At 37.3% G+C, this 27,690-nt stretch overlaps 1 protein-coding gene across 1 annotated transcript in view; it reads left to right on the top strand.

The window, feature by feature from the left end:
* The first annotated feature begins 5,645 nt into the window (after nt 1-5,645).
* Nucleotides 5,646-27,690, top strand: part of HECW1 (HECT, C2 and WW domain containing E3 ubiquitin protein ligase 1) — a 397,437-nt gene continuing 375,392 nt past the window's right edge. The window contains exon 1 of the mRNA XM_084230415.1: nt 5,646-5,693. Within this exon, the coding sequence (XP_084086541.1) occupies nt 5,667-5,693 (27 nt within the window). The 5' untranslated portion in view covers nt 5,646-5,666. The remainder of the gene's footprint in view (nt 5,694-27,690) is intronic.

The raw sequence follows: 27,690 nt of genomic DNA, 5'->3' as shown, positions 1-27,690 counted from the left end.
CCTAGTTATATAAAGCAACTACTTACAGACCTAAAATAACAACAAAAATACAATTATTGTCAAAGACCTCAACGCCCCACTGACGGGAAGGGAAAGATCATCGAGACAGAAAATAAAGAAATGAAGGCCTTAAATGAATGTTGGGCCATACGGATTTAGTGGACATTGATAAAGCTATCCACTTCAAAAGAAGTGAATACACTTTCTTCTCAATTCCACATGAAACATTGTCAAAATTAGATCATATACTGGTACATAAAATAGAAAATATATGAAAATAGAAATTACATCAAGCATCTTCACAGATCACAATGGTATAAACCTAGAAGTAAATCACAAAAGGAATACTAGAAAACATGTAGAGACTAAATAAAACACTTCTGAAAAACTCCTGGGTATAAGAATTCAAAGAAGAGATCAAAAGATATCTAGAAAGTAATGAGAGAGAGATAAACTATCAGACCGAGATACTCTAAAAGCATCACAACAAAGAAAGTTCATAGCAACACTCGCCCACATTAAAACAAGCAAACAAACAAAAAACGAAAAATCTCAAGTTAATATTCTAGTTCTGCAGCTGCAGGCACTAGAAACAGAACAAAAGTTTCCAAAAACCAGTGGAAGGGAAAAAATAAAAAAGGTCCAAATCAATGGAATTAGAAATGAAAGAGGCAAAATTACACCAGATACTGCAAAAATATATAGAATCATAAGACCCTATTTCAAACATCTATATGCAAACAAACTGGACAACCTAGCAGAAATGGACAAATTTTTATACTTACGCAACCTCCAAAGAATAAATCAGGATGAAATACTCAGCTTAAACAATTTAATCACAAGTACTAAACTGAAAGAGTAATTAATGTCTCCCTAAGAACAAAACCCCAGGACTATATCACTTCTCCAGTAAATTCTAAAAAACCTCCAAAGAAAACCTAATACCTATCTTACTTAACCCTTCAAAAATGTAGAAGAGAGAGGAAATGTCTCATATTCTGTGAGGTCAACATCACCCTGTTCCCAAACCCAAGCAAAGATAGTACAAAAAAAGAAAATTATGGACACATAGCTCTGCTGAACATAGATGCAAAAATTGTCAACAAAGCAAATATAGCAACATATTAAGACAATCATCCACCACGAGCAAGTAGACTTTATCCCAGGGATGCAAGGCTGGCTCAATGTATGCATTTCCATCAATGCCATTCTTTAGAGCAACAAAAAGGAATATAAAAACACATCGTGATCATAGATGTTGAAAAAGCATTCAACAAGATCCAACATCCATTTATGATAAAAGCACTCACCTTAATGGGAATTTATCTAAACATCACAAAAGTCATGCATGGCAAGACTACAGCTAAAATCATACTCAGTGGTGAAAAGCTGAAAACATTCCCACCAAGATTAGGAGTAAGACAAGGATGTGTATTGTCATCACTATTGTTCAACACATTTTTGGAAGTCCTTGCCAAAGCAATTGGGGAAGAAAAGGACATGGAATGAATCCAACTAGGAAAAGAAGAACTGAAACTGTTACTATTTAAAATTGACATGTTAATGTACTTAGCAAACCTAAAAGACACCAAAAAAATTTAATAGAAATAATAAATAATATAATAAAGTGGCACTATACAAAATCAATACACAAAATCAGTTGCATTTCTATATGCAAACAATGTATCAGAAGAAATAGAAATAAAGAATACAATCCTATATATAATCACATCGAAAAGATTGAAATACCTAGGAGTAAACTTAATGAAGGAGGTAAAAAACCTATAAATTGAAAACCATAAAACTCAGTTATGGGGCCTCCCTGGTGATGCAGGCAGTTGAGTGCCACACTGTGAAGCTGTCTGCAGCCTCTGCAGTGCGGGTTTGATCCTGGCTGGCCGACAAGAATCCCACATGCCAAAGCAGACCTCTCCTGGCTTGCCTGCTGCTCCCCTCCGCAGTATATTTCCTCAGTCTGCCTGTTCTGTTCCCCGTTCTGTCTCCAGCGAATCCTCTCACCTTCCCATGCATCTGGCCTGTACCCTGCTTCTTGTATAAAAATAAATAAATCTTAAAAAAAAAAAAAAAACTCTGTTAAAGGAAGTAAAATAAACCACTCATCAATGAGAAGATATGCCTTGCTCATGGATTGGAAAAATAAACATCCTTACAATTGTCATATTACCTAAAACAATCTACAGACTCAATCCAATACCTATCAAAATCCTGATGACTTTTTTTCAAGGAAATTGAACAATTACAAAATTTCTATGGCACCACAAAGGGCCCCAACTAGCTAAAGCAATCCTAAGAGAAAAGAGGAAAAATGGAGGTACCGCACTTCCTGACTTGAAACTATGTCACACAGCAACAGTAATCAAAACAGTTTGGTATTGAGGTAATACAGTAACTCAGACCAATGGAACAGAATAGAAAACCCAGAGATAAACTCACCCAAATATGGATAGTTAATCTTTGACAAAGGAGCTACTATCATACAATGGAGAGAAGAAAACCCCTTTAATAAATGGTAGGGGTAACATGGAAAACCACATGTGATTAAAAAAAAAAAGGTAGATCCATTTTTAACTCCATTCAAAAAAAAAATTCAAAATGGATTAATGATCTGGATGTAATAACAAAACCTTAACTTTATTTTTTTTAAAGATTTATTTATTTATGCATACAAGATCTGGGGTAAAGGCCAGAGGTGTGGGGGTTGAGAGGATACACCAGAGACAAAGTGGGGAACAGAACAGGCAGACTGACTGAGACATACTGCTGAGGGGAGCAGTGGGCGAGACAGGAGAGGTCTGCTGTGCCATGTGGATTGCTCCCTGGCTGGCCAAGGATTGAACTCATGCGGCTGCTCTATGGATTGCTTAATAGTGCTGTACTTACCCCCTTGCGCCACCAGGGAGGCCCCAAAACCATAGATTGCTTTAAAGAAAACATAGGGGACATACTGTAGGACATACACTACAAAGATGTATTTGGGACACAACCCCAACAGCAAAGGAAACAAAAGCAAAATAAAAAAGTGGGGCTACATTAAATTTAAAAGCTTTTGTTCCTCAAAAGAAACTATCACAAAAACAAAAGGCATTTTGCAGAATAGAAAAAAAATATAATTTGCATCTCACACATCAGGTAAGGCACTAATCTCTGAAATTTACAGTTCTATATAAGCCAACAATAACAATAAAAAAGCAAATCAAAAAATGGACAAAAACCTTAACAGACATTTTTTCTCATGACATTGAAATGGCTTACAGAGATAAGACAATTTATTTAGCATCACCTATTATAAAGGAAATGCAAATTGAAACCTCAATATCCATCATCTCTATGAGAATAGTCTATATGAAAAATAATGAAATCAGCAAATATTGGTGTGGTTGCAGTAAAAAAGGAACTGTCACCCACTGGTGGTGGGAATGCAAATTTCAGCAGCTAAGAAAATGGTTTGGAGATTTCTTAAGAAATTAAAAATGGATATTCCATGCGATCCAGCAATACCTGTATTAAGTATTTATCCTAAAAAAATGAAAACTCCAAAATGAAAGTATTTGTTACCTATGTTCATAACAGTACTCTTCACTATTGCCAAATCATGTAACCAACTCAAGTGTCTTTCCACAGATGAATGTATAAAAGAAATTGTAGAATGTATATAATAATATATAAAAGAAATGAATGCATATAAAGAAATTATAGAATATAAACTCAATGAAACACTACACAGCTTTGAAAAAGATGAAAAAGTAGAATTTGGGGAAATTGATGGGCCTTTAGGTGGTTATTTTAAGTGAAATAAGTCAGAAAGTGAAAAATAGATATTGGATGATCTTAGTCATCTATGGAATACAAATAATCAAAAAGTATACACAGGCAAAATACAGCAGGAATAAATATTGGACTCAGTGAAAGAAATTAATAGATACCAGGGAACAGGCAAATTGAGGAAGATAGGGAGAGGTAGGCACATTGGGATTTGGCATGGTGGTTTGATGGAGTGTGAGTGGAATGTGTACATATGGAAGAGCAAAAGTATAACCCCAAAAGTAGAAGTTTAAAAAATTTAAAAATTAAAAAATAAAAAATATATTCTAGAAACTTTTAGAGGTAAGGGCAATGGACTGGTGCTTAAGTAGGTAAAGAAAGTGAACTCGGGAGAATGAGGAGCTGAGATAGACTCCTAATTTCTGCTAGGGAGACTTGGAGGGTGGAGGAATCATTACTGAGTCCATGCTTCTGGACAAAGGATCAGATCTGAGAACATAACCCTGAGTTTCTTTTGTGCCGTGACTGGGCTTGAGAAACCTTAGTGGCTATTGGTTTTGAACTTCAGTGGCAAGCTCTGTGTTGTCAAAGAAATTTGGGAGTTGTCAATGTTCAGGTAGTAATTGAGGCAAAAAACAAGAATACCCATTTCTAGTATGAACACAGGAGAGTTGAGGACCTCCACTATGGAGAAGCTGAGTGAGGAAAAGTCTGTAAATGGGATAGAGCTGGCTGGGAAACCTCTGTCACAGCAGGGAAAGGGATCTCAAGGAGGAAACGCTATATGGTTTTCTCACCACTGAGGAGCCAAGATGTCCCCAGCATGTGTTTGGGCACAGAGTAGGTTCTTAGTACATGGATGTTTCTCTCTCGTTTTCTCTGTATCTGTCTCTGTCTCTGTCTCTCTCTCTCTCTCCCTTTCCCCTCGCCCCCCACCCCGACCACAGAAATGAGAACATTATCTATGTACCCAGAATGTACATTTTTAACTCTTCTTATACAGTCTTATTTCTCAGCAGAGTTTCAAGTTTCACTGGGGTTTGGAATGCTGACATCATATACTGCTTTCTTCTTGGAATAAGAACATACTTATTACTTTCATAGTAATTTTAACTTCAGAAAAAGATGAGCTTTTAGAGTCAGAATAAAGACTCAGGAGTCAAAGTAATAATCGGATTATGAAGACCCCGGTAGAATAACATCAACAATTTTTCTGTCACTGACGACTTTCTGCTCTAGTCCTTAATGGTAATTTTTGCCACAGTTTCTCCATACCAAAGTCTTAATGGTGTGACCTGTGGTAACCATTTAGCCATTCAGTATGAATCTTTGCTGGAAATGAAATGGAATGAGGTCCCTCTTGACTCTCATACTTGAATGAATGTCTGAGGGGGAAAGGCATTGAGATGAGCCAGTGAATTTTTAGCAGTTTGACATAGATCTGATTTCTTTATGGTTGATAAGTCTTATGAGTGTAACATATCAGAGGATGCTTTTATGTAATTTTCCCTGATGGACAAGGGAATAAAACTTCCCCTCCCTGAAGACCTTGCACCAAAATTTGCTTCTTGAAAATGAAAAAAAAAAAAAAGGCCATGATTCTTACTCCCCAAGTTAAAGTTTATTATCCACATCAAATTTGCTTATGGAATAAAATAACATTGCTTGCTACATTTCAGTTATTTTATCAAAACAAGTACAATCTTTATGTAATAATATTTTCTTTCACATATTGGTTGTCCAGTTGGATATCTCAGTGGGGGTGGGGGCACAACCTCTCCAGGTGGGTAATGTCACTGATTTTATTTGCTTGGGATACATGCTGAGTTAACCTCATTGGACTTTTTCCCAGGAATTGATGCGCATTCACGTGGTGGGTCATTATGCTGCTGCACCTGTGTAGTGTAAAGGTCAGTGTGTTTTTCTGATTATAAGAACCCATCTATGTCATTCCATTATAAACCCACTCCACTCATAATGGAATGTGCCTCCAGCCCAGAGCCCATGGTGGTTGCTCAGCCCAGGAATTTTCTCAAGTGCAGCCCTAACATTTGAGATCCATTTGTGCCCCTCCCAACCTTCTGCATCCACCCCAGTTTGACTGTGATCCATTTTGAGATGATATTATTTGCATGTAAAGTTCCTCTTGTGTGATGTGAACATATAGTTGTCACAGTGAATTTGTAACTGGAAAAAAACACTCTATGATGGTCCTTCCAAAATGACAGTGAGGGGGGTTCTGAGAGAGAGTGTGGGAGATTACCTTCCAATTGATACAGACCATGGAAATTCTCTTGGAGGTCAGAGCAACAACTTCTCCTGCTGACTCAGAATCAGACTGGCAGTCAGTTCTTCAGGGGAGTCCTTTTGCTTCTGGGTGGCTCTCCCAGGAAGAACTTTGCCTGAGCTCCCTTAATCTAAATCCCCTTCTTCCTTCATTTCACAGCTTTTCAGTTTTGGGTGACAGCCATAGTTTAAAATAAACACAGCATATATTAACTGGACAGTAAGCATTCCAATTTTTGTTGGATGCTTTTTCTGTGTGATTTCCTCTCCAATCACAGAGACCAAAGAGGTAGGCCTATCATTCTTGTCTTAGGTATGAAGGAACTGGGCCATATATGGCTGAATCACAACTCCAGAGTGTCCCATGGGTAAGTTGGAAGCAGGCGTTCAAATGAGGCTGTCTGTCTTGACCTCTGTCCATGGTCCATGATACTGCTGCTCCTGCAATATGCACTCAGTCAATTCTTAAATGAGACTCTGGTTTAAAAAATAAAAACTCATATCTGCATAGAACTTTGCAGATTTACTAAGCATGCCCACATGAGTATGCTTGGGTATTCATCAGCTCAAATGAAGGTGAGCAGTCCTCAAACTCAGGTTCTCTCTTCCATCTCAGGGAATTGCTTCCAACTCATCCAAAGGGGAGCTTTCTTAATATGTTTGGAGTAACACACTTACAGAACGGATATTTTATGTTGTTTTCCAGGGAACATTAAATTAGTACTTACTCATGTGCTACCAAATTCCTAGGAACACTCACTGTACAATAACTTTTAATGTCCTTTTTCATATTGTGTATTCTGGTGTGTTGTGCTGTCACAGTCACCTCCCATCTTCCAGTTCAGCAGAGACTTCATTTCTGTAGAATCACTCAGTTATTCTACCCCCTAACTTTCTCCAATTGGAGAAGACTGTACTTTGCTAAGAGAATTTTTTTCCTCAATGCAACACTCTCATCTGTCTATATTCTCCTGGGTCTTCTGAATTTTCTCTTTGCCTGCAAAGAACTGGTGAGTGTTCATTTTAAAATACCTAGTGGTTTCTTTGGGGGGCATTTAGCTTCCCAGAAAATGCTCCAATCTCCTTTTTGCATACTAGCATCCTTGGAAAGTTAGCCACCCCCTATCCTAGAGAATCATATGTATCCTCAAATACCAGCTTTATTTTGAAATAAAACTCCAGGAATCTAATAGCAAAGCTAAATGTGCAGACAGATAACCTTAGGAGATTTTATTCAGCAATTCAGGAAACAAGATAATCAAATATTCTCCCTTCACATTTATTTGAGGGGGTACTCCTGATTAACAGGAGGGAAAGGAATGAGGTAAAGACTCAGATACCTGAAGAATATAGTTGGGGAAACATGAGCACAACCACTGTAATCACAACAATCACAATGAGCCTGGATGGACAGAACTCTACAACCTTATTCCCAGTTTCCATAAACAGTCAGCACAAATCTCATTGTCCCAAATTCTGCACAATAAGGGAAATCTTATTCCCCTATAACTTTTGTGTTGTTTGCTTAAATCTTCAATATTATCCCCAAGTTTCCTTCACTTTTTTTGTAATATTTTGTAAGAAGATTCACCATATCCCAGACTGAGTGTACAACTTAACTAACTGGACATTAATGCATTAGCATCTAAATTAGTGTTTATTAGTAGTACTGGATTATTAATACTAGTATTGATATCTGGAGTTGACATAGGGATTGTAGAATTAGCCATTTAATATAAATATACTTTTCAACTTCTGGGATGATCCTTGGCAAAATGAATGCTCATGTCTAGAGGTAGCCCAAACAAGGGGGAATTTTATGCTAAAGCCAGTTGTAATTTTCAACCAGGATACAACTCAAACATCAAGGATAGCTTTGCATGTGGAGCCTAGGCATTTGCATGTGAAAATGTCTTTGAAGTAATTCTTAATATTCACCCCTACTTAAAAACCACTGACTAAAACTGATGGGTTCTGAGTCTTTGAGTCTGTGCATAAGAGAATGAACAACACCTCTAGATCCTTTGCTACAAAGATGAGGATCTTGTTGGTCACAGAAGGTTTCCTGAAGCCTGTCAAGAGATCCTTTTTGGAAAAACAAAAAAACAAATATTTGGACTTAACATCTCTGTCTCTTATGTCCTCTGGGATGTTGTATGAGACAGAAGTAAAGCCTGTGAAAGAAAAAGGGAGAAAACAGACTCATGATGTTTGCTGCAGCCTAATAATCTCCTCTTGCTCAGTAGCCCTGTTCAAACACCCATGTTGGGTGAGAGCAAGCAGGACTCTCCACCCCCACTTAGCTCTGGGAACCTTAAAAAGACCCTGCGTACACCCCGGGAGCTGAGGTAGACCTGAGTTGGCAGCTGGAAGCTGACAGATGAAACCTCCTAGAATCTGGGAAATGAGTCTTTTTTTTTAAGCAACATCTTGGCAAAACATGTCCATGTCTACTACACTTACCAAAGACTTAGGAAAATCAGTTCTTGTGGGCTTTTATCATTTGGTTAGAAGCACCTGGAGTAGGGAGAAAGTAGTAAGATATAGTCCTCTGTTAGTATTTACTGCCTTATTTGAAGGGAGGGAGAGGAATGGAACAAATAATGCAAAAAATATGACTCATTAGGATTTCTTTCTGTGCTGGGTAGTGATGGGACATAGAAGAATAGAGCATTGATTTGAGGGATCTTCAAATATGGAAACTGAAACCCAGATCTTAGAATATGGTTGTGCATGAGTGAAGACCACCTGGAGAAGACAGGACTCGAGAATCCCCAGACTCGACTCCATTCACATTGCTATCTGCCCATGATTTCTCATACCCTCTTCTGGTGCAGAATGTGCCAGTCAATTCCTTCTCCTTCATGCCAAAATATATATGAGAAAAGAAAGCCTATGGTTTCATAACTTTTGAGTTCTTGCTTAAATCTTGCACATTGAAAATGACTCCATTTCTTATAGCTTATTCCCACCCTATTACATACCTGGTGGTGAGTTCCGTATCTAGGACATAATAGTAGACAGAAGTATGGATCTTGGGTTGTCTGAAAACCACTGCCATCTCCCCTAAATATCCATGTCTTGGTCTTGCTTTTCAGTTATATTATCATCCAGGCATAAATGGGAAAACTCATCAGAAGTTTTTAACTCGCCCTATAATTTGTTATTTTTACACTAATAGAAAATAAGCACATCATTAATTCTCTATATTTATTGATTTGGGAAGCCAAAAATAATAAAATAAAATATGTACAGTTAAATAGATTAAAAAAAAAACGGTCTATAATTTTCTTCTTCCTCCTTCTCCTCCTCTTCTAACTCCCCTTCCTTCTTTTTCTCCTCTGCTCCTCTCCATAGTCCTCAGGTTCTGGGGTCCTAAGCCTTGTATTGCCTTAATTACTAAATAGATAGGCAATAAATCTCTTGCACATGAAGCCACAGACTTTAGATCCCACTGAGTTAGGGACCACTATGGTTCCCCCCCACCCAGCTGTTCTCCATTCACTGCCTTGAATTCAGCTTTACTTTACTTTGGGAGAGTATGTGGTCCAGCATTAACACAGATGAGCTGAGTCATGCCCTTGTAGACTCAAGGGACTACTCCAGGAAAACAGCCTTGGCTGAACCCAGAAGTGGTCTGCCCTGATAAATGATGGCTGTGCCAGAGAGGGCTTGCCCTTTGCTCCACAGGTGATGGGTGCGCACTCCTATACTCCACCTTCTCAGAATTCAACTCATCTGGTGATCTGTGCCTCTGCAGAATGCCCAGGGATAGCTCCATCCCCAACATTTTCCCATCAGGAAGCAGCTATCTCAGTACAGAAATAAAACTGTCCTGCTGACTTATTCACAGCCTATCCCAATGATAACTCTGAGCATCATTCTGATCTGGCAGTCTGAGAAGCAGGGCAGGGCACACAGACTCAGCATTTTCCATTAACCATCAGTAGCAGGACCAAATCCCAAAGCACAAAGTAAAGCCATGACATTGAAAATCTTCTCTGCTCTTTAAGAAGGTGCCTTGTTTTGAATATATAATCTTTCAAAGTAAGTGCTTTTATCAAAGTTCTGGGCTATACTTTAAACATATTTTCACTTAAAGGAAACTTTCTAGTCTTTTTAAAAAAGATTTATTTATTTATGCATACAAGAACTGGGGTACAGGCTAGCGGTGTGGGGGATGAGAGGATTCACCAGAGACAGAGTGGGGAACAGAACAGGCAGACTGATTGAAATACGCTGTTGAGGGGAGCAGTGGGCAAGACAGGAGAGGTCTGCTACACCATGTGGGTCACCTTCCTAGCCGGGGACTGAATGTGTGTTGCAGTGATTTATTTATTTTTTATTTATACAATAGCTGGGGCACAGGCCAGAGGCACAGGAGGGTGAGAGGACTCACCAGAGACAGAGTGGGGAGCAGAAAAGGCAGACAGACCGAAAGCACTGCTGAGGAAAGCAGCGGGCTTGACACAAGAGGTCTGCCCTGCCATGTGGGAATCTCCCCGGCCAGCCAGAAATTGAACCTGCTTAGCCACTGGGGAAGCCCAGGAATACTAACTTTTTATGTAGCCACAGAAGTCTCTCTTACTTAGTAGTGCTAGATTTAGAGCCCCAATTTTTCATTTTCAACAAGAACTAGAAGTTCCCTAGCATTACTTCCCACCCCTAACTTCCCCATGCCCTTTTGGATAAACCTAGTTTATTTTTACTCTTAACAGTTACAGTCATGGTGAATGTCCACATCGAAGTGCACATTGAAGGTGCACTTAAGTTATGAGTTCTTTATACTGGGCGTAATTAAATTCAAGTTCATTCTCAGGTCATTCCATCTTTTATACAATTCTCCCCCACTGAATCCTACCCAGATTGCCCCTACCCAAAATGAATTAGCCAAGGCACATAGTACTCTGAAAAACGGCATATAAATGAAATAAATGGTAATTTATTTATTATTACCATTTATTTCATTTATATGCCGTTTTTCAGAGTACTATGACACTCATTATGTGACAGGTAGGGTGCAACTTCAGTGATTGCAAGAGGCAGTATCTTTTGAGCTGGACCGAATGCTCCACAGGGAACACAACATGAGATCCTTGATTTACCTTCTAAGAATGTCAGTGTTCAAGAGTCACTTCCTTAACTTATACAGAGCATTTCCAATAGTATATAACTATTATAACCACTTGGGTATAAACCCTTTAATCAGTGTTTAAGTGAACTTATTGAATAATATTTCTCAATTTTATGGTAGATAGGAAAGTTTTTATTGGGTAACTTCCTTCCCCAAATTGTGTGTGTCTTTCCTCATGTCAGAAGCATAGCTGTGAGTGCCTGGGACTGCTTTTTCTTCCAGTCAGCATCTCCATCAGTAAGAGACAGTGTTATCCTCACACACCAGGTGTGTGCATATGATCTGACAGTGGTTCTCGTAACAGCCACCTTATGATTACAGTTGCCTATACCGAGGAACCAGCAATTTTAGCATCAGCTTAGATCTTAGAAATCTAATTTGTAAGGCCAGAAATGCCAAATCAATAGTCCCAATATAAGAAGATATACAAGAAACTCATGTGGCCTTTCTGTTAGAATAGCATGACTTAACACTATGCCCAGTGTTAGAAAAGCATTATTTACACTATGCCCAGGCTTTCACCCCTGCTCCTGGGCCCATGCCCTTCCATACCATCTCACAGCCTCCCGTAAGAAACAAACAAACTTTTTCAACATTGTATGATCATTCTGTTATGAGTTATAAATTCCCTCAGTCAAGTACAGATCCACACATTTTGTGATACTGATCTTTGGCTGTTATTATATTCTGCTATCGGTAAATATTGTATTGTTAACAGTCGGCCACAGTATCCTTTGAAACTAAGCTATTCATCATAAAAATCTAAATGGTCATTAAGAGAAAAGTAATCTTGTAGTGCGGTTTAATAGTGGATGTAGATGTGGAAAAACCAATTAAAGTCACTAAAAGACAATAATTGTTAAATTAAATAGACATTGCCAGTCAGGCAAGACAGAAGAATGGTTAGTAGCTAAAATGATGGTTCAGTGGCCAAACTGGGTCCAGCCTCGCTCCACTATGTGACTTTAGGGAAGCTACTTAATCCAGTCATTCACAATCCCACCTGCTCAGTAGAATCATTTGTAGAACTGGGAGGTAAATTTTCAGCTGTCTGAGGCCTACCAATAAAGATCCTGATTCCGTAGCTTTCTGGTGAAACCCAGGAATATGCATTTAACAAAAATTCTCATCCATTTGATGCACAGGTGTGTGTGGAAAACACTGGCACCCTCATGGGATCTCCAACTCCCCTTTCTCAAATAAGAATAATAACAGAGCAGTCTGGTGAGTTTTTGAGAGGATAAAATGGTAATATAAAGGGAAAAGATCCTGTCATGTGTCTTCCATATAGTTGTTGTTCAATATCTGTAATGATGATGATGATGATGATGATGAAGAAGAAGAAGAAGATGGTAGTGGGAGTAGGGTGATTATGTGAGCTCCATTAATACAGCAATTAGATAAGCAAAGATCTACCTCCTGTTTTCTGAAATATAAGCTTTACTATATATAGGACTCTATATAGAAGCACACAAACATTAACTGTCAGAATACACATGATTTAGGGCCTCCCCAGTGGCGCAGCGGTTGAGCGCTGGGTTGTGAAACTGCCCGCAGCCTCTGCAGTGCTGGTTCGATTCCCAGCTGCTCCCCGGCCACCAGAGGAGGGTCCCACATGGCGTGCAGACCTCTCCTGCTGCCCACTGCTCCCCTCAGCGGTGTACCTCGGTCCTTCTGCCTGCTCTGCTCCCCACTCTGGCTCTGGTGAATTCTCTCACCCTCCTGCGCTTCTGACTGTACCCAGTGCTTGTATAAATAAAAATAATAAATCTTTAAAAAAAATACACATGATTATTGTATTTATTATTTTTAAAAGATTTATTTATTTATGCATACAAAAGCTGGGGTACAGGCCAGAGATTGGGGGGGGGGGTGAGAGGATTCACCAGAGACAGAGTGGGGAACAGAACAGGCAGACCTACTGAAATACACTGCTGAGAGGAGCAGCAGGCGAGACAGGAGAGGTCTGCTGTGCCATGTGTGTTGCTTTCCGGCAGGCCTGGGATCGAACTCGTGCTGCAGAGGCTGCGGATTGCTTCATAGTGTGTTGCTTAACCCCTTGTGCCACCAGGGAGGCCCCACATGATTTTGACTCCTGGTAACTCTGAACCAGGCTTGAATCTACCCTTTTAACAATGCTGTTTTATATACTTTAATGTCCCTCAACTTCCTTGACATTCCCTCTAATCCAGAAGTGTACAAAGCTGTCCCATGAACTTATCCTTATTTGATAACAGAGGAAGCAGAATTGGAGAAGTAAGGGGCTTGCTTAAAGCTGTTCACTGAGCAAAATGGAATAGAGAATGGGGTTCAGTTCTTTGGACTTCAGATATATATAGAATAAGAAAATAGTAGAGTCAGAGATGAGCACCAAAGTGATTTCTCCTGGTTAATAACATAATAGTGAAACACTGGAATAACTAGTAAGTAACACAAAGCCTAATGAACTCCAAGGGAGTGATCAGTTAAGAAAAAGTGACTTCACTAAAAGCAACATTTCCTAGAAAACAATGCCTTCTACACAGACTTTCCCTGCATATGGCTTCCCCATCTTCCCTATCTCCCCCTCTCCAAAGGAAAGAAATGTCTATAATAATGAATTACCTATCATGTTTTTTGCTTTCATTTATGCTATCTAAGGCTTGGTTTCAACCTGAGAGCTGAACATTTTGATGTGATTATTACAGACAGCAGAAAAATGCCCACTCTCTTCCCATTTTTAAATTAACAATTTATGTTACAGTGATTATTTCCTGACATGTGCTCATCCTTTCCATTTTTCATTTAGTCTGTGAGCCTTATCTAAATACTGTATTAAGGAATATAGTGTCATTCAAATGAACGAGCACAACAAATACATGTGCTAAGATTCCAAGGTAAGATTGTAGTAGTATTCATAAAAGAGTTTTGTGAGTACACTAAAAAAACACTAAGCTAAACAAGCCTACTCTGCATTCTTTGCTGCAAGACCTCTCAGAATGTTTAATATGTGACAACAGGGGCATTTATAAACATAGAACTTATAGAGCAATTTTTAATCTATCATCTATGAACGCATTATTCCTTGGTATACTCCATGCATCTGTGCAAAAGTTGCATTCAAAAGACTAGTCATCAAGATGACAAGAGTAGTTGTTGATAGTTGATAGGATTTTGAATAATTTTTCATCATTTCTATTTCCCATTACTGCTTACATATGCAATAGAGAAAAAAGCATGTTATTTTTACATTCTAAAGAGGAAAAAGTTGTTTTCTAAGAGAAGAATTTTACTGAAGCATCTAAAATTTTCAAAGACATTTCTCTTCCTTCAAAGAGATATGTAAGATATGTAAAATTGCAAATATTGGCAGGCAGAGTAATTGCTAAATACTCTGTTCCCTGTAATGAAGACAGAAGGATAAATAATAGGGAAGAGATAAGGAAATGAAGAGAGAGGGAGTGAGGGAGGGATAGAAAAGATGAAGGGAGGGAAAGCCAAAGAAGAAGAGAAAGAGGCTCTAGGATACATTTATTTTTTTTTCTGACATTATGTATCTTTAAAATTTAAGCTCGTGTTTCTCTACTTCTTCCATTTTTCCCATTATTTCCACCAACAAAGGAGTGATAAAATGCAGACATCTCTAAATTTTGTTTTTATGTTTGCTTTTCTTAAATAAAGCATGTGTCCTCAACAAATAACTATTAATGTACATAAATGAATGTATTCACAGTCTTCTTACCCTTCGTAAAATATATAATTAGTCTAAACTACTTGTTGTATTAAATTAATTCCTCCAGTTCTTATTTACCATGAAAACCTGAACATATGGAAGCAAAAGTATATCGTTCATACGGCAAAGAAATTGAGAAAACAAAAGTAGACACAAAGAAGGTCAGGATAGAATACATTATATTGTGGTAACAAACAACCCCTAAATCTCTGTGGCTTCAACAAGTAATTTAGTCACTGTACCATTAATCCATGGGTTTACAGGATGGTTTTGCTTGTTGTAATTATTCTGGATCCTTTATTTTTTTTTTAATTTTTTTTTATAGAGGCATGTTTTATTTATTTATTTATTGTTTGTTTTGTTTATACATGCACTGGGTACAGTCAGAAGCGTGGGAGGGTGAGAGAATTCACCAGAGCCAGAGCGGGCAGCAGAGCAGGCAGAAGGACCGAAGTACACTGCTGAGGGGAGCAGCGGGCGGCAGGAGAGGTCTGCGCGCCATGCGCCATGCGCCGGGGATCGAACCAGCGCCGCAGAGGCCGCAGGCAGGCTCGCAACACAGCGCTCAACCGCTGCGCCACCGGGGAGGCCCATATTCTGGATCCTTTATGACAAATCGTCACCATCTCCAATTTTGCCAGTTTCCATCTCAAGAAGAGAGAGAGTTCTGACACATTTTGCAGAGCCATTTTAACATCTTAACATGGAAGAGACTCACAACTCTGACCATATTGGTTTCTGCCCTCTTAACAACAAGGGGACCAGGAAATATTATTCTGCCAAGTGCCCGGACAGTTGAGAGTATTTGAAAAGGAACACATAAATGAAGCATAAAAAACATAAATCATAACATCAGAGAGCATAAATACATGTTAAAATGCATAAAAATTGCTATTCTACTAGTTTCGCCTATGAAACATCAATTTGATAGTATGTACACTAATAAGATTAAAAAACAACTTGTCTTTTTTCTCTTGGTATGTGTGCTTTGTCCATACCAGTTCCCAACACCAACTGATGACCAAAAATTCAGTTCTGATGCTAACTCTCAGAATTAATGTAAACGCTACAGAATAAATATTGTCTGTTCCAACTTCTCCCATTTTAGGTTTTACCTGCAAATGGGGTGTCCAAACTACATCTCTATAGACCAACTATAAATTTGGAAGGTCCCACAACTGCTCTTGAAGTTGATGTTTTTGGCAGAGTGATTTAGAGAACTCAGGAAAACTGTGTATTGGAGTTCATTTATAGAGTTTAGAGTAAAAGATACAATTTTTTTTTTTTTTGTGGGGCCCTCACTGGTGGTCGGGGAACAAACCCTGCTGCAGAGGCTGCGCCCAGTGCTCAACCACGGCGCCACCAGTGGAGGCCCAGTAAAGGATACAATTTAACAGCCAGATGACTGAGGTAAACAGGACAAGGCACCAAAGGGTCCCAAACATGGGAACCTCCATCTGTATGTAGCTGGGGTATGCTACCTTCTTGAAACACAGATATATTCAATAATTTGGAAGCTTCCCCTACCCCTAGTCCTGTTATTTAGGAATTTTTATGGAGACTTCATTATGTATGCATGATTTATTAAATCATTGGGCATTGGTGACTGAACTCTTCTCCAGTCTCTCTCACCTCCTTGAGCTGGAAATTCCAATCTTCTACACATAAGGCTCATTCATCTGTTGATCATTCCCTATCCTGAAGCTATCTAGGAATCCACTGAGAATAATCATACAGTATGAACTTAAAATTAGAAACACAGAACCATTTTTATTAGCACTCTCCCAAAATGAAATACTAAGGTATAAATCTAACAAAATATGTACAAAATACAAATGAGGAAAACTATAAAACTCTGAATGGACTAAATTAATAGGAAGATATTCCTATTAATATTATCAGTATATTCATTATTATCAAGAGGTCAGTCCTTTCCAACATGATCTATAAATTCAATACAATTCCTATCAAAATCTTAGCAAGTTATTTTTTGGATATTGACAAACTAACTCTAAAATTTACATGGATGGGTAAAAGACTCAAAATAACAAATACAATATTGAAGGAGAAGATCAAAGATGGAGCACAGATACTACCTTACTTCAAGATATAAAGTTACAGTAATCAAGGCAGTGTGGTAATAGAATGGATATTTAGATCAGTACACCATAAAAGGGAGCCCAGAAATAGAACTTCAGATAGTCTACTGCTAATCTTTCACAAATAAAATGATCTTTGACAAAAGAGTAAAAGAGAATACAATGGAACAAAAATAATCTCTTTCAAAAATAGTGCTGGAACAACTGGACATCCACTTGGAAAATAAAATTACCTAGACACAGATATCACACCCTTCATAAAACTTAACTCAAATGGATATCGATCTCAACATTAAATGAAAATCTGTAAAACTAGAAGCTAACATAGGAGAAAACCCAGGTGATCTTTGGTATCGTGATGATTTTTAGATACAACACCAAAGGCACAATCCATGAAAGAAATAATGAATTTATTTTTGTTAAAGTTAAACACATCTGTTCTTCAAACACATTGTTCAAATGAGAAGACAAGTCATAGACTGGGAGAACATTTTTGCAAAAGACATGTTTGATAAAGGACATTTATCCAAAATACACAAAAAACTCATAAAACCCAACAATAAGAAACAAACTGACTAAAAAGTGGGCCAAAGACCTTTAACAGACAACTATTGGAAAAGACATACAGATGACAAATAAACATTTATAAAGTTGCTCCACATCATTAAGTCATTAAGGAAATGCATATTAAAACAGCAATGAGATACCACTATAGATACCTATTAGAATGACCAGAATTCAAACACTAACAAAACAATGCTGGAGAAGATGTGCAGTAGCAAGTACCCTCACTAATTGCTGGCAAGACTACAAAATGGTACAATCATATTGGAAAACAGCCTTGCAGTTTCTCTTAAGACTAAATACATTCTTTTCATAGGATACAATTGCACTCATTGATATTTAACCAAAATAGTTGAAAATTACATATACACAAAAGGTGTACATCGATGTTTATTAAAATTTTAATCATAATTGGCAAAACTTGGAAGTAGTTAATATGTCCTTTCGACAATGGAATACTATTCAGGGCAAAAAAGAAACAAGGTATGAAGACATGAAGAGACAAGGGGAAAATGTTTATACTATGAAAGAAGCCAACTAGAAAAAGCTACATATTATATGGTTCCAATTATATGACATTCTGAAAAAAGCAGATTATGGAGTCATAATCAGTAGGATAGAGGGAAGGGGATAAATAGGGAAATTACAGATTTTTAGGACAGTGAAAATACCCTTATGTATCTAATTATAGGCACATCATTACAAAATTGTCAAAACTCATAGAATATACAAGTCCAAGAGTAAAATTTAACATAAAATATGAACTCCTAGTTGTGTGATATTTCAATGCAGCTTCATCAGTTGAAGCAAATGTATCACTCCTGTTCGGAATGTTGATAATGGGGGGGCTATCCCTGGTTAGAAGCAGGTATTTTATGGCAATCTCTGTATCTTTTGTTTGATTTTTCTGTGAACCTAAATATCTCTACAAAATATAAAGTGCATTATACTATTTCACCATGAAAGAGAATTCATCATCATCAGAAGCATCTAAAAATGTCTACTCAGGGCCTCCCCGGTGGTGCAGTGGTTGAGCGCTGGGTTGCGAAGCTGCCCGCAGTCTCTGTAGCGCTGGTTCGATCCCCGGCTGCTCCCCGGCCACTGGTGGAGGGTCCCACATGGCGCGCAGACCTCTCCTGCCGCCCGCTGCTCCCCTCAGCAGTGTACTTCGGTCCTTTTGCCTGCTCTGCTCCCTGCTCTGGCTCAGTGAATTCTCTCACCTTCCTGCGCTTCTGACTGTACCCAGTGCTTGTATAAATAAATAAATAAATCTTAAAAAAATAAATAAATAAAAATAAAAATGATTACTCGTCCTAGTAGGATACTACTAGGTTATGAAGATTATCTCAATTAATTCTAAAAAGGGGAAATATTAAGGTAACATTTTCTGACCACAATTCAATTAGACATTAATATTTAAAAAAAAAAAAACTAAACATTCAAACGGAAAAATAAGTATTGATCACAGAAGAAATTGAAGTATAATATTGATATCTTGGAAAATGTCAATGTAATTATTATATATTAACATAAGAGGTTGCTAAAATTATAGGGTAGATTACTAATTATGTTTTATTATTTAAAAGTCAAGAAATGAAAATATTAAGCATCCAAGCACAAAAAAAAACTAAAGAAACCTAAATTTAGTGAGAAATACTAGATAATTAAAATATAAAAATAAATAAATGTATTAAAACAAAATACAGGAAAATAGCATTTGTAAATAAATGTAAAAGTGTTTAATTGGGAGAGAATCTAATATTCTGGCATATATAACAAAGAGAAAACAAATATCCATGATTTGAGAAAAGGCAAATGAAATTACATAAAGTTCAAACAGATGAAACATGTTTATGTTCAAAATTTTATTTTTAAAGATTTATTTTTATTTATTCATACAAGAACTGGGGCATAGGCCAGAGGTTGCGGGGAGGGAGATGATTGACCAGAGACAGAGTCGGGAGCAGAACAGGCGGATCTACTGAAATACACTGCTGAGGGGAGCAGCAGATGAGACAGGAGAGGTCTGCTGCACTATGTGGATTAGCTCCCTGAGCAGGAATTGAGCTCATGCCACAGTGGCTGGTGATAGCTTGATAGGGCTGAGTCTTTAATCCTTGCACCACCAGGAAGACCCCAATGTTCAAAATTTAATTAATACATTTTAAACACTAATATTTTAGAAAGGAATATTAGCATCTATGAGGCAGAAAATTCAAAAATACCAAGTAATTAAAGAGATTATAAAACTTGCCAGAGTGGTAACTATTGAAGTTTCTAGAACCACACTAATATACACATGAGTATTTATAAATTCTAAAGAATCACATATTTCATATGTCAATAAATAGAGATGAGTAAAAGTGAACACATGCCACCTTGTTTCCTGAAATCCTCAGAACCAGAGTCCAAATATGTGGTGTTTGTGCATTCCATTAAACAAATCCAGTAATTAGAAGAATAAATGGAACAACATAGTGAAGAAACTTTGGGAAGACAAGTATGTTATTCAGTTTAACATTAATATAAAGTGATTGAGATGGTAGAGATCATACACCAGTATAAAATGGAGTATTAGTAGAACTGCATAAATAGACTTCAAATGGCCCTAAATATAAATTTTGCAAACAGTGATAGATAAACAATGTCAGGGTAAAAAATATATTACAAAATAAATGTTACTGATACAATTAATTTTTACAGCTAAAAATAACTTAATATATATTAATATATATTTCTCCCTTTAGTCATACCTGCCCCCAATAACTTTTAATTAAATATAAAATGTGAAATCAAACCAAGTGAAAAAGGGCCTCCCCTGGTGGTGCAGGCAATTGAGCACCACGCTGTGAAGCTGTCAGCAGCCTCTGCAGCGCCGGTTCGATGCCAGCCGGCCAGCGAGGGTCCCGCATGGCACGGCAGACCTCTCCTTAGCAGTGTATTTTGTCAGCCTGCCTGTTCTGTTCGGCGCTCTGTCTCTGGTGAATCCTCTCACCCTCCCTTGCATCTGGCCTGTACCCTGGTTCTTGTATAAATAAATAAATCTTGGGCCTCCCCCTGGTGATGCAGCAATTGAGCGCCGGGCTGCATGGCTGCCCGCAGCCTCTGCAGCGCCAGTTCTTTCCCCAGCCACAGCTGAGGGTCCCACAAAAGAAAGAAAGAAAGAAAGAAATAATATAAATAAATAAATAAGTAAATCTTTATGTGGAGAAAAAGGAACTCTCCTGCACTGCTGGTGGGAGTGCAAACTGGTCCAACCACTATGGAGAGCTGTGTGGAGATTCCTCAACCTGCTAAAGATGGAGCTTCCATATGATCCAGCAATTCCACTCCTAGGTATTTACCCAAAGGACACAGAAACATTAATTCCAAAGGGCACCTGCACCCCTATGTTTATAGCAGCACTATTTACAATAGCTAAGCTATGGAAAGACCCAAATGCCCAAAAATAGATGACTGGATCAAGAAGATGTGGTATATATACACAATGGACTATTATTCAGCAATCAAAAAAGATAAACTCATGCAATTTGCAGCAACATGGATGGAGCTGGAAGGGATCATGCTCAGCGAAATAAGCCAGAAAGAAAAAGAAAAACACCAAATGGTCTCACTCATAGCCAGGAATTTAGAAAACCTAAATAAGGGACCGGGAAAAAGACTTTATTTTACAGTAAAGTAAAAATTAAAGTCAATAAGCAACTATAGACCAGAGACACTAGAGTGGGGTGATGGCGGAAGGAGAAGACGGATAGTGTCAGAATAAGGGGGGAGGGAATTGTATAGGGAATAGAACCAAAATGAAAATGCATACATTATGCAAAATGAAAAATGATATAAGAATTACATAAAATAAAATAATTTATAAGAAAATTGATAAATCTTTAAAAAAAGTGAAAAGAAAACAAAAACAACCATTATCTTGAGTTTAGAGAGAGAGATCTTTGTCATAAAATGATAGAATATAAAAGAAATCCAGATATTTCCCAAAGTAAAATGTTGAACGCTCTAAGTTTTAAAAAATTATAAAGTATTAAAAAAATAAGTAAATATTGGGAAGTCTTGTCATCCTACATATATAGGAAAATCAGTACAAAGTGCTTTTACAATATGAAAAATAGTAAAATCCTATTACAAAAATGGGAAAGGCATGAGTCATCTCTCCATTAATTATTCATTTATTTGAGATATATTTATCGAGCATATAAAATGTACCAGACACTGTGATAGATGCATCAGACTTGCATTAGACCAGCAATAAGATATTTAGCCATGCTGAAAAACAAAGCATAAATTAATATAAAATACTCTAACATTTAGCTTATCAAACTAAAACTTTTTAAACCAAAATTTTTAGGGCCTCCCCTGGTGGTGCAGGTGGTTGAGCGCAGCACTGTGAAGCTGCCTGTAGCCTCTGCAGTGCCAGTTCGATCTCCTGTCGCGCCCGCTGCTCCCCTCAGCAGTGTATTTCGTCAGTCTGCTGTTCTGCTCCCTACTCTGTCTCTGGTGAATCCTTTCACCCTCCTGCATCTGACCTGTACCCCGTTTCTTGTGTAAATAAATAAATAAATGTTTTACAAAATTTTAATAAGTAATGCAGCTGGACACAGGATGAATATAAAAGATATTAGTAGATTTCATCTATCCAGTGGTAACAGAAAATATGAAGGAAAGAAAATTCTAGAAAATGTGACTAGAATTCATATGCTTTAACTAGCAGTTTAGCTGCATGCATCATTTCTATGACTTGTGTATAAAATACCCAGAAATAAAGAATAAATTTAAGTTGTTAATTTCTAAAAAATAGCATAAATATTTACAGTAGTGTAAAACTAGAAGTATCTTATAGACTCTAACACAAAGTTTGAAGTACTAAAATAACATAACCATATGGAATAATCTGTAATTTTTCAAAAAGAAATATCTTAAGAATAGCTAATAAAGCAAAAATTGTTCATGACATGTTACATGGGTAAAGCACTATATTAATGGTATATATAGTCCAATATTTTGACTGAAAAATATATATACATTGATTAGAAATATTTTGGAAGGAAATCCCTAACATAACAGTAATGCTTAACTGGTATGATAGGGATTAAGGGGGGTTTTGTTTTTTTTCTATATGCTTTTCATTATTTTGTAAGGTATTTATTATTAGTTGAATTATCTTTACCATAAAAACCGTGACTATGACACATATGGTATTTACTTTTGAAAAATGAAGGGGCGGTATTAACTAGATTCAGGAAAATTATGGACCTGCTAGAAACCTGGTCGGTCATTAATTTATCTATACAGTTTCCCTCTCAACAAATCTGATCATTGTTCTTTTACTGGATAGTTAACTTTCGATTTATCCAATCAAATGCTTTACAGAGTTTTTACCAATATCCTGCTAATTGATCCATGGGGACGTTTCTTTTAATGATTTATGGTATTTTACGGTGTCAGCTCTTCATGAATTTCCTTACTGTATTTTTTTGTTACCATCGTTTCATAAAATGAGATCTATTATAGGAAAGACATTCAATAACTAGTTTTGGGAGGACATAGAGTCAGGGGAAATGTCATAAGCTTTTAAGAACTGGTTTTGCAGAAACTCTCTTATAAAGGGCCTAGTTCCAGTTCCAGTGGATGCAGGCACTGTAGCAAGAAATGAGCCTTTCATTTCCTTGTGAAGGACACCAGAAGCTGGTACATCACATTACATAAAATCTAGGCACTAGAGAGTTTGTTCAGCATCAATCTAACAAGATGACTTACAGCCTGGCCTGTTCTCTGGCTACTAAAGGCCAGCAACGTTCATTTCTACACTGACTCATAGACTTCTGGCATACAAGTTCCCCCGAGAATACCCTATCTGTCCCTGCAAGTGACTTGAGGCATCAGGTGATGCTGCTCCCAGTTTGTTATTTTTTTTTTTTTATAAATTTTATTGTTATATTCCCCATACAATTGCAGCCCCCCATTCTGACCCCAATCCCTCCCCTCCCGCCCCCGCCCCCCTAAAAGTGTCTCTGGTTCATAGTTTTTTGTTGATTTTGATTTTCACTTTCTTATAGTTATTCATTTTCCTGGTCCCTTATTTAAGTTTTCTAGATTCCTGCTATGAGTGAGACCATCCGGTATTTTTCTTTTTCTTTTTGGCTTATTTCGCTGAGCATGATCCCTTCCAGCGCCATCCATGTTGCAGCAAATTGCATGTGTTTATCTTTTTTGAATGCTGAGTAATATTCCATGGTATATATGTACCACATCTTCTTGATCCAGTCATCTATTTTTGGGCATTTGGGTTGTTTCCAAAGCTTAGCTATTGTAAACAGTGCTGCTATAAACATAGGGGTGCAGGTGTTCTTTGGAATTGATGTTTCTGTGTCCTTTGGGTAAATACCTAGGAGTGGAATTGCTGGGTCATATGGAAGCTCTATGTTTAGTAGGTCCAGAAATCTCCACACAGCTTTCCACAGTGGTTGGACCAGTTTGCACTCCCACCAACAGTGCAGAAGAGTTCCTTTTTCTCCACACCCTCGCCAACATTTGTTGTTGCTAGTTTTTTTAATATGTGCCATTCTCACTGGTGTGAGATGGTATCTCATGGTAGTTTTGATTTGCATTTCCCTGATGACAAGTGATGTTGAACATTTTTTCATATGCCTGTTGGCCATTTGCATTTCCTCTTCAGAGAAGTTTCTTTTAAGCTCTTCTGCCCATTTTTTGACTGGATTATTTTCTTTGTTGTTGTTGAGACTCATCAGCTCTTTGCAGATTTTTGTGATCAGTCCTTTATCATTAGTGTTGGGTGCAAAAATGTTCTCCCAGTTGGTGGGGTTTCTCTTTGTTTTTGTTATTGTCTCTTTTGCTGTGCAAAAGCTCTTTAATTTGATATAGTCCCAGCTGTTTATCTTTGCCTTCACTATCACTGCTTTGGGTGATGTGTCTGTAAAGATGTCTTTGATGTGCAAATCACGTAGTGTTTCGCCTATATTTCCTTCTATATATTTTATGGTTTCAGGTCTTATGTCTAGTTCTTTAATCCATTTTGAGTTGATTTTTGTGTATGGTGTGAGGTGGTGGTCAAGCTTCATTCTTTTGCATGTAGCGACCCAGTTTTCCCAGCACCATTTATTGAACAAACTTTCTTTGCTCCAATGCATAGTCTTTGCTCCTTTGTCAAAGATTAGTTGACCATAAACCTGTGGGTTTATTTCTGGATTTTCTATTCGATTCCATTGGTCTGTATGTCTGTTTTTGTTCCAATACCATGCGGTTTTGATGATTATGGCTTTGTAGTATAGTTTGAAGTCTGGGAGTCTGATGCCTCCATTACCTTCTTTTTTTTTTCAGGAGAGCTTTGGCTATTCGGGGTTTTTTGTGATTCCATATGAATTTCATCAATAATTGTTCTATTTCTTTGAAGAATGACATTGAAATTTTGATTGGAATAGCATTGAATCTGTATATTGCTTTTGGAAGAATGGCCATTTTAATAATGTTTATTCTTCCAATCCATGAGCAGGGGATGTCTCTCCATTTCTTTGTGTCTTCTTCTATTTCTTTTAACAGTGTTTTATAGTTTTCTTTGTATAGGTCCTTTACCTCTTTTGTTAGATTTATTCCCAAATATTTGATTTTTTTTGTTTCAATAACAAAAGGGATGGTCTTTTTGATTTCTTCTTCTTCAGATTTATTGTTTGTGTATAGGAAGGCTACTGACTTTTGCGTGTTGATTTTGTATCCTGCCACTTTACTGAACTGATTGATGAGTTGAATTAGCTTTTCTGTGGAGTTTTTGGGGTTCTCTATGTATAATATCATATCGTCTGCAAATAGTGATAGTTTGACTTCTTCTTTTCCTATTTGGATTCCTTGGATGTCTTTCTCTTGTCTTATTGCCCTGGCTAGGACTTCCAGTATTATATTGAAAAGCAATGGTGAGAGTGGACATCCTTGTCTTGTTCCAGATCTTAATGGAATTGCTTTCAGCTTTTCACCATTGAGAATGATACTGGCTGTTGGCTTGTCATAGATGGCCTTTATGATGTTGAGGTATGTTCCTTGTATCCCAAGAATTTCAAGGGCTTTTATCATGAATGGGTGTTGCACTTTGTCGAAAGCTTTCTCAGCATCTATTGATATTATCATATGGTTTTTATATTTCTTTTTGTTGATGTGTTGGATAACGTTGATTGATTTTCGGATGTTAAACCATCCTTGTGCCCCTGGAATGAATCCTACTTGGTCGTGGTGAATTATCTTATGGATACATTGTTGGATTCTGATAGCTAAAATTTTATTGAGGATTTTTGCATCAGTGTTCATTAGGGAGATTGGCCTGTAGTTTTCCTTTTTTTGTGTTGTCCTTGTTCGGTTTTGGTATTAGTGTAATGTTGGCTTCATAGAACGTGTTTGGTATTGTCCCTTCCTTCTCAATTTTTTGGAAGAGTTTGTGAAGGATAGGCACTAATTCGTCTCTGAATGTTTGGTAGAATTCATTTGTAAATCCATCAGGTCCTGGGCTTTTGTTTTTGGGGAGGTTTTTGATTACCATTTCAATTTCGCTAATTGTAATTGGTCTGTTTAGGTGTTCTATTTCTTCTTTATCTAGCTTTGGGTGATTGTAGAGTTGTAGGAATTTGTCCATCTCCTCTAGATTGTTAAACTTGTTTCCATATAACTGTTCATAGTAGTTACTGATTATTCTTTTGATTTCTGCTGTGTCCATTGTGATTTCTCCTCTTTCATTGATGATCCTGTTTAATTGTGCTTTCTCCCTTTTTTCCTTTGTGAGCCTGGCTAGGGGTTTGTCTATTTTATTGATTTTTTCAAAGAACCAGCTCTTGGTTTCATTGATCTTTTGGATTGTTTTTTTAGTTTCAATTTCATTTATTTCTGCTTTGGTTTTTATTATTTCTTTTCTTCTACTGGTTTTGGGGTTTTTTTGTTGTTCTTTTTCTAGATCTTTGAGCTTCGAGATTAGGTTGTTTCTTTGCGTTCTTTCTTGTTTCTTGATGTGAGCTTCTATTGCTATATATTTTCCTATTATTACTGCTTTTGCTGCATCCCATACATTTAGGATATTGGTGTCCTCCTTGTCGTTCAATTCAAAAAATTTTTTAATTTCTTCTTTGATCTCCTCATTAGTCCAATGGTCTTCCAGTAGTGTGGTTTTTAATCTCCATGAGGTAGGAAAGTTCCTTGCCTTCTTTTTATGGTTTATTTCTAGTTTGATGCCTTCATGGTCAGAAAAGATGGTTGATATGATTTCAATCTTGGTGTATCTGTTGATGTTTGTCTTGTGCCCCAGTATGTGATCGATCCTGGAGAATGATCCGTGTGCGCTTGAGAAAAATGTGTACTCCATTTTTTTGGGGTTTAGTGTTCTATAGATGTCTGTTAAGCCCAATTGCTCTAGGTCTTTATTTAGAGCTTTGGTTTCTTTACTTATTTTTTGTCTTGTTGATCTATCCATTGTTGATAGTGGTGTGTTGAAGTCTCCCACTACGTATGTGTTTTCTCTGATGTCTGTTTTCAGAGAGGACAACAGTTGTCTGATATATTTTGGTGCTCCTTCGTTTGGTGAGTATATGTTAATGAGTGTTATTTCTTCTTGAAGTATTGTCCCCTTGATCATAATGTAGTGACCATTGGGGTCTCTTTTTATCTTTTTGAGTTTGAAATCTGTTTTATCTGATATGAGTATAGCTGTTCCTGCTTTCTTTTTTGGTCCATTTGCTTGTAGGATTGTTTTCCATCCTTTAACTTTGAGCCTATTTTTATCTTTTGTAGATAAATGTGTTTCCTGGAGACAGCAAAAGGTTGGGTTTTGTTTCTTAATCCAGGCTGCAACTCTGTGTCTTTTTATTGAAGAGTTTAGTCCATTTACATTTAGAGTTAATATTGATATGTTAACATCTGTATTTGCCATTGTGTTTGTCTTTCCTTTGATTTTATTTATTTATTCTTTTAATAACTTTTTTTTTTTTTTGGCCTTCTTTCATTGTTATTCGTCGCTCTGAGGTTCTGGCTTTAGGACTCCTTGTAGTATTTTTTGGAGTGGGGGTTTAGTTGCAATGAAATTCCGGAGTTTCTGTTTGTCTGGGAAGGTCCAT

The sequence above is a fragment of the Talpa europaea genome, assembly GCF_964194135.1.
Source record: "Talpa europaea genome assembly, chromosome: 3".
NCBI lineage: Eukaryota > Metazoa > Chordata > Mammalia > Eulipotyphla > Talpidae > Talpa > Talpa europaea.
This window is presented reverse-complemented; position numbering and strand designations above follow the sequence as displayed.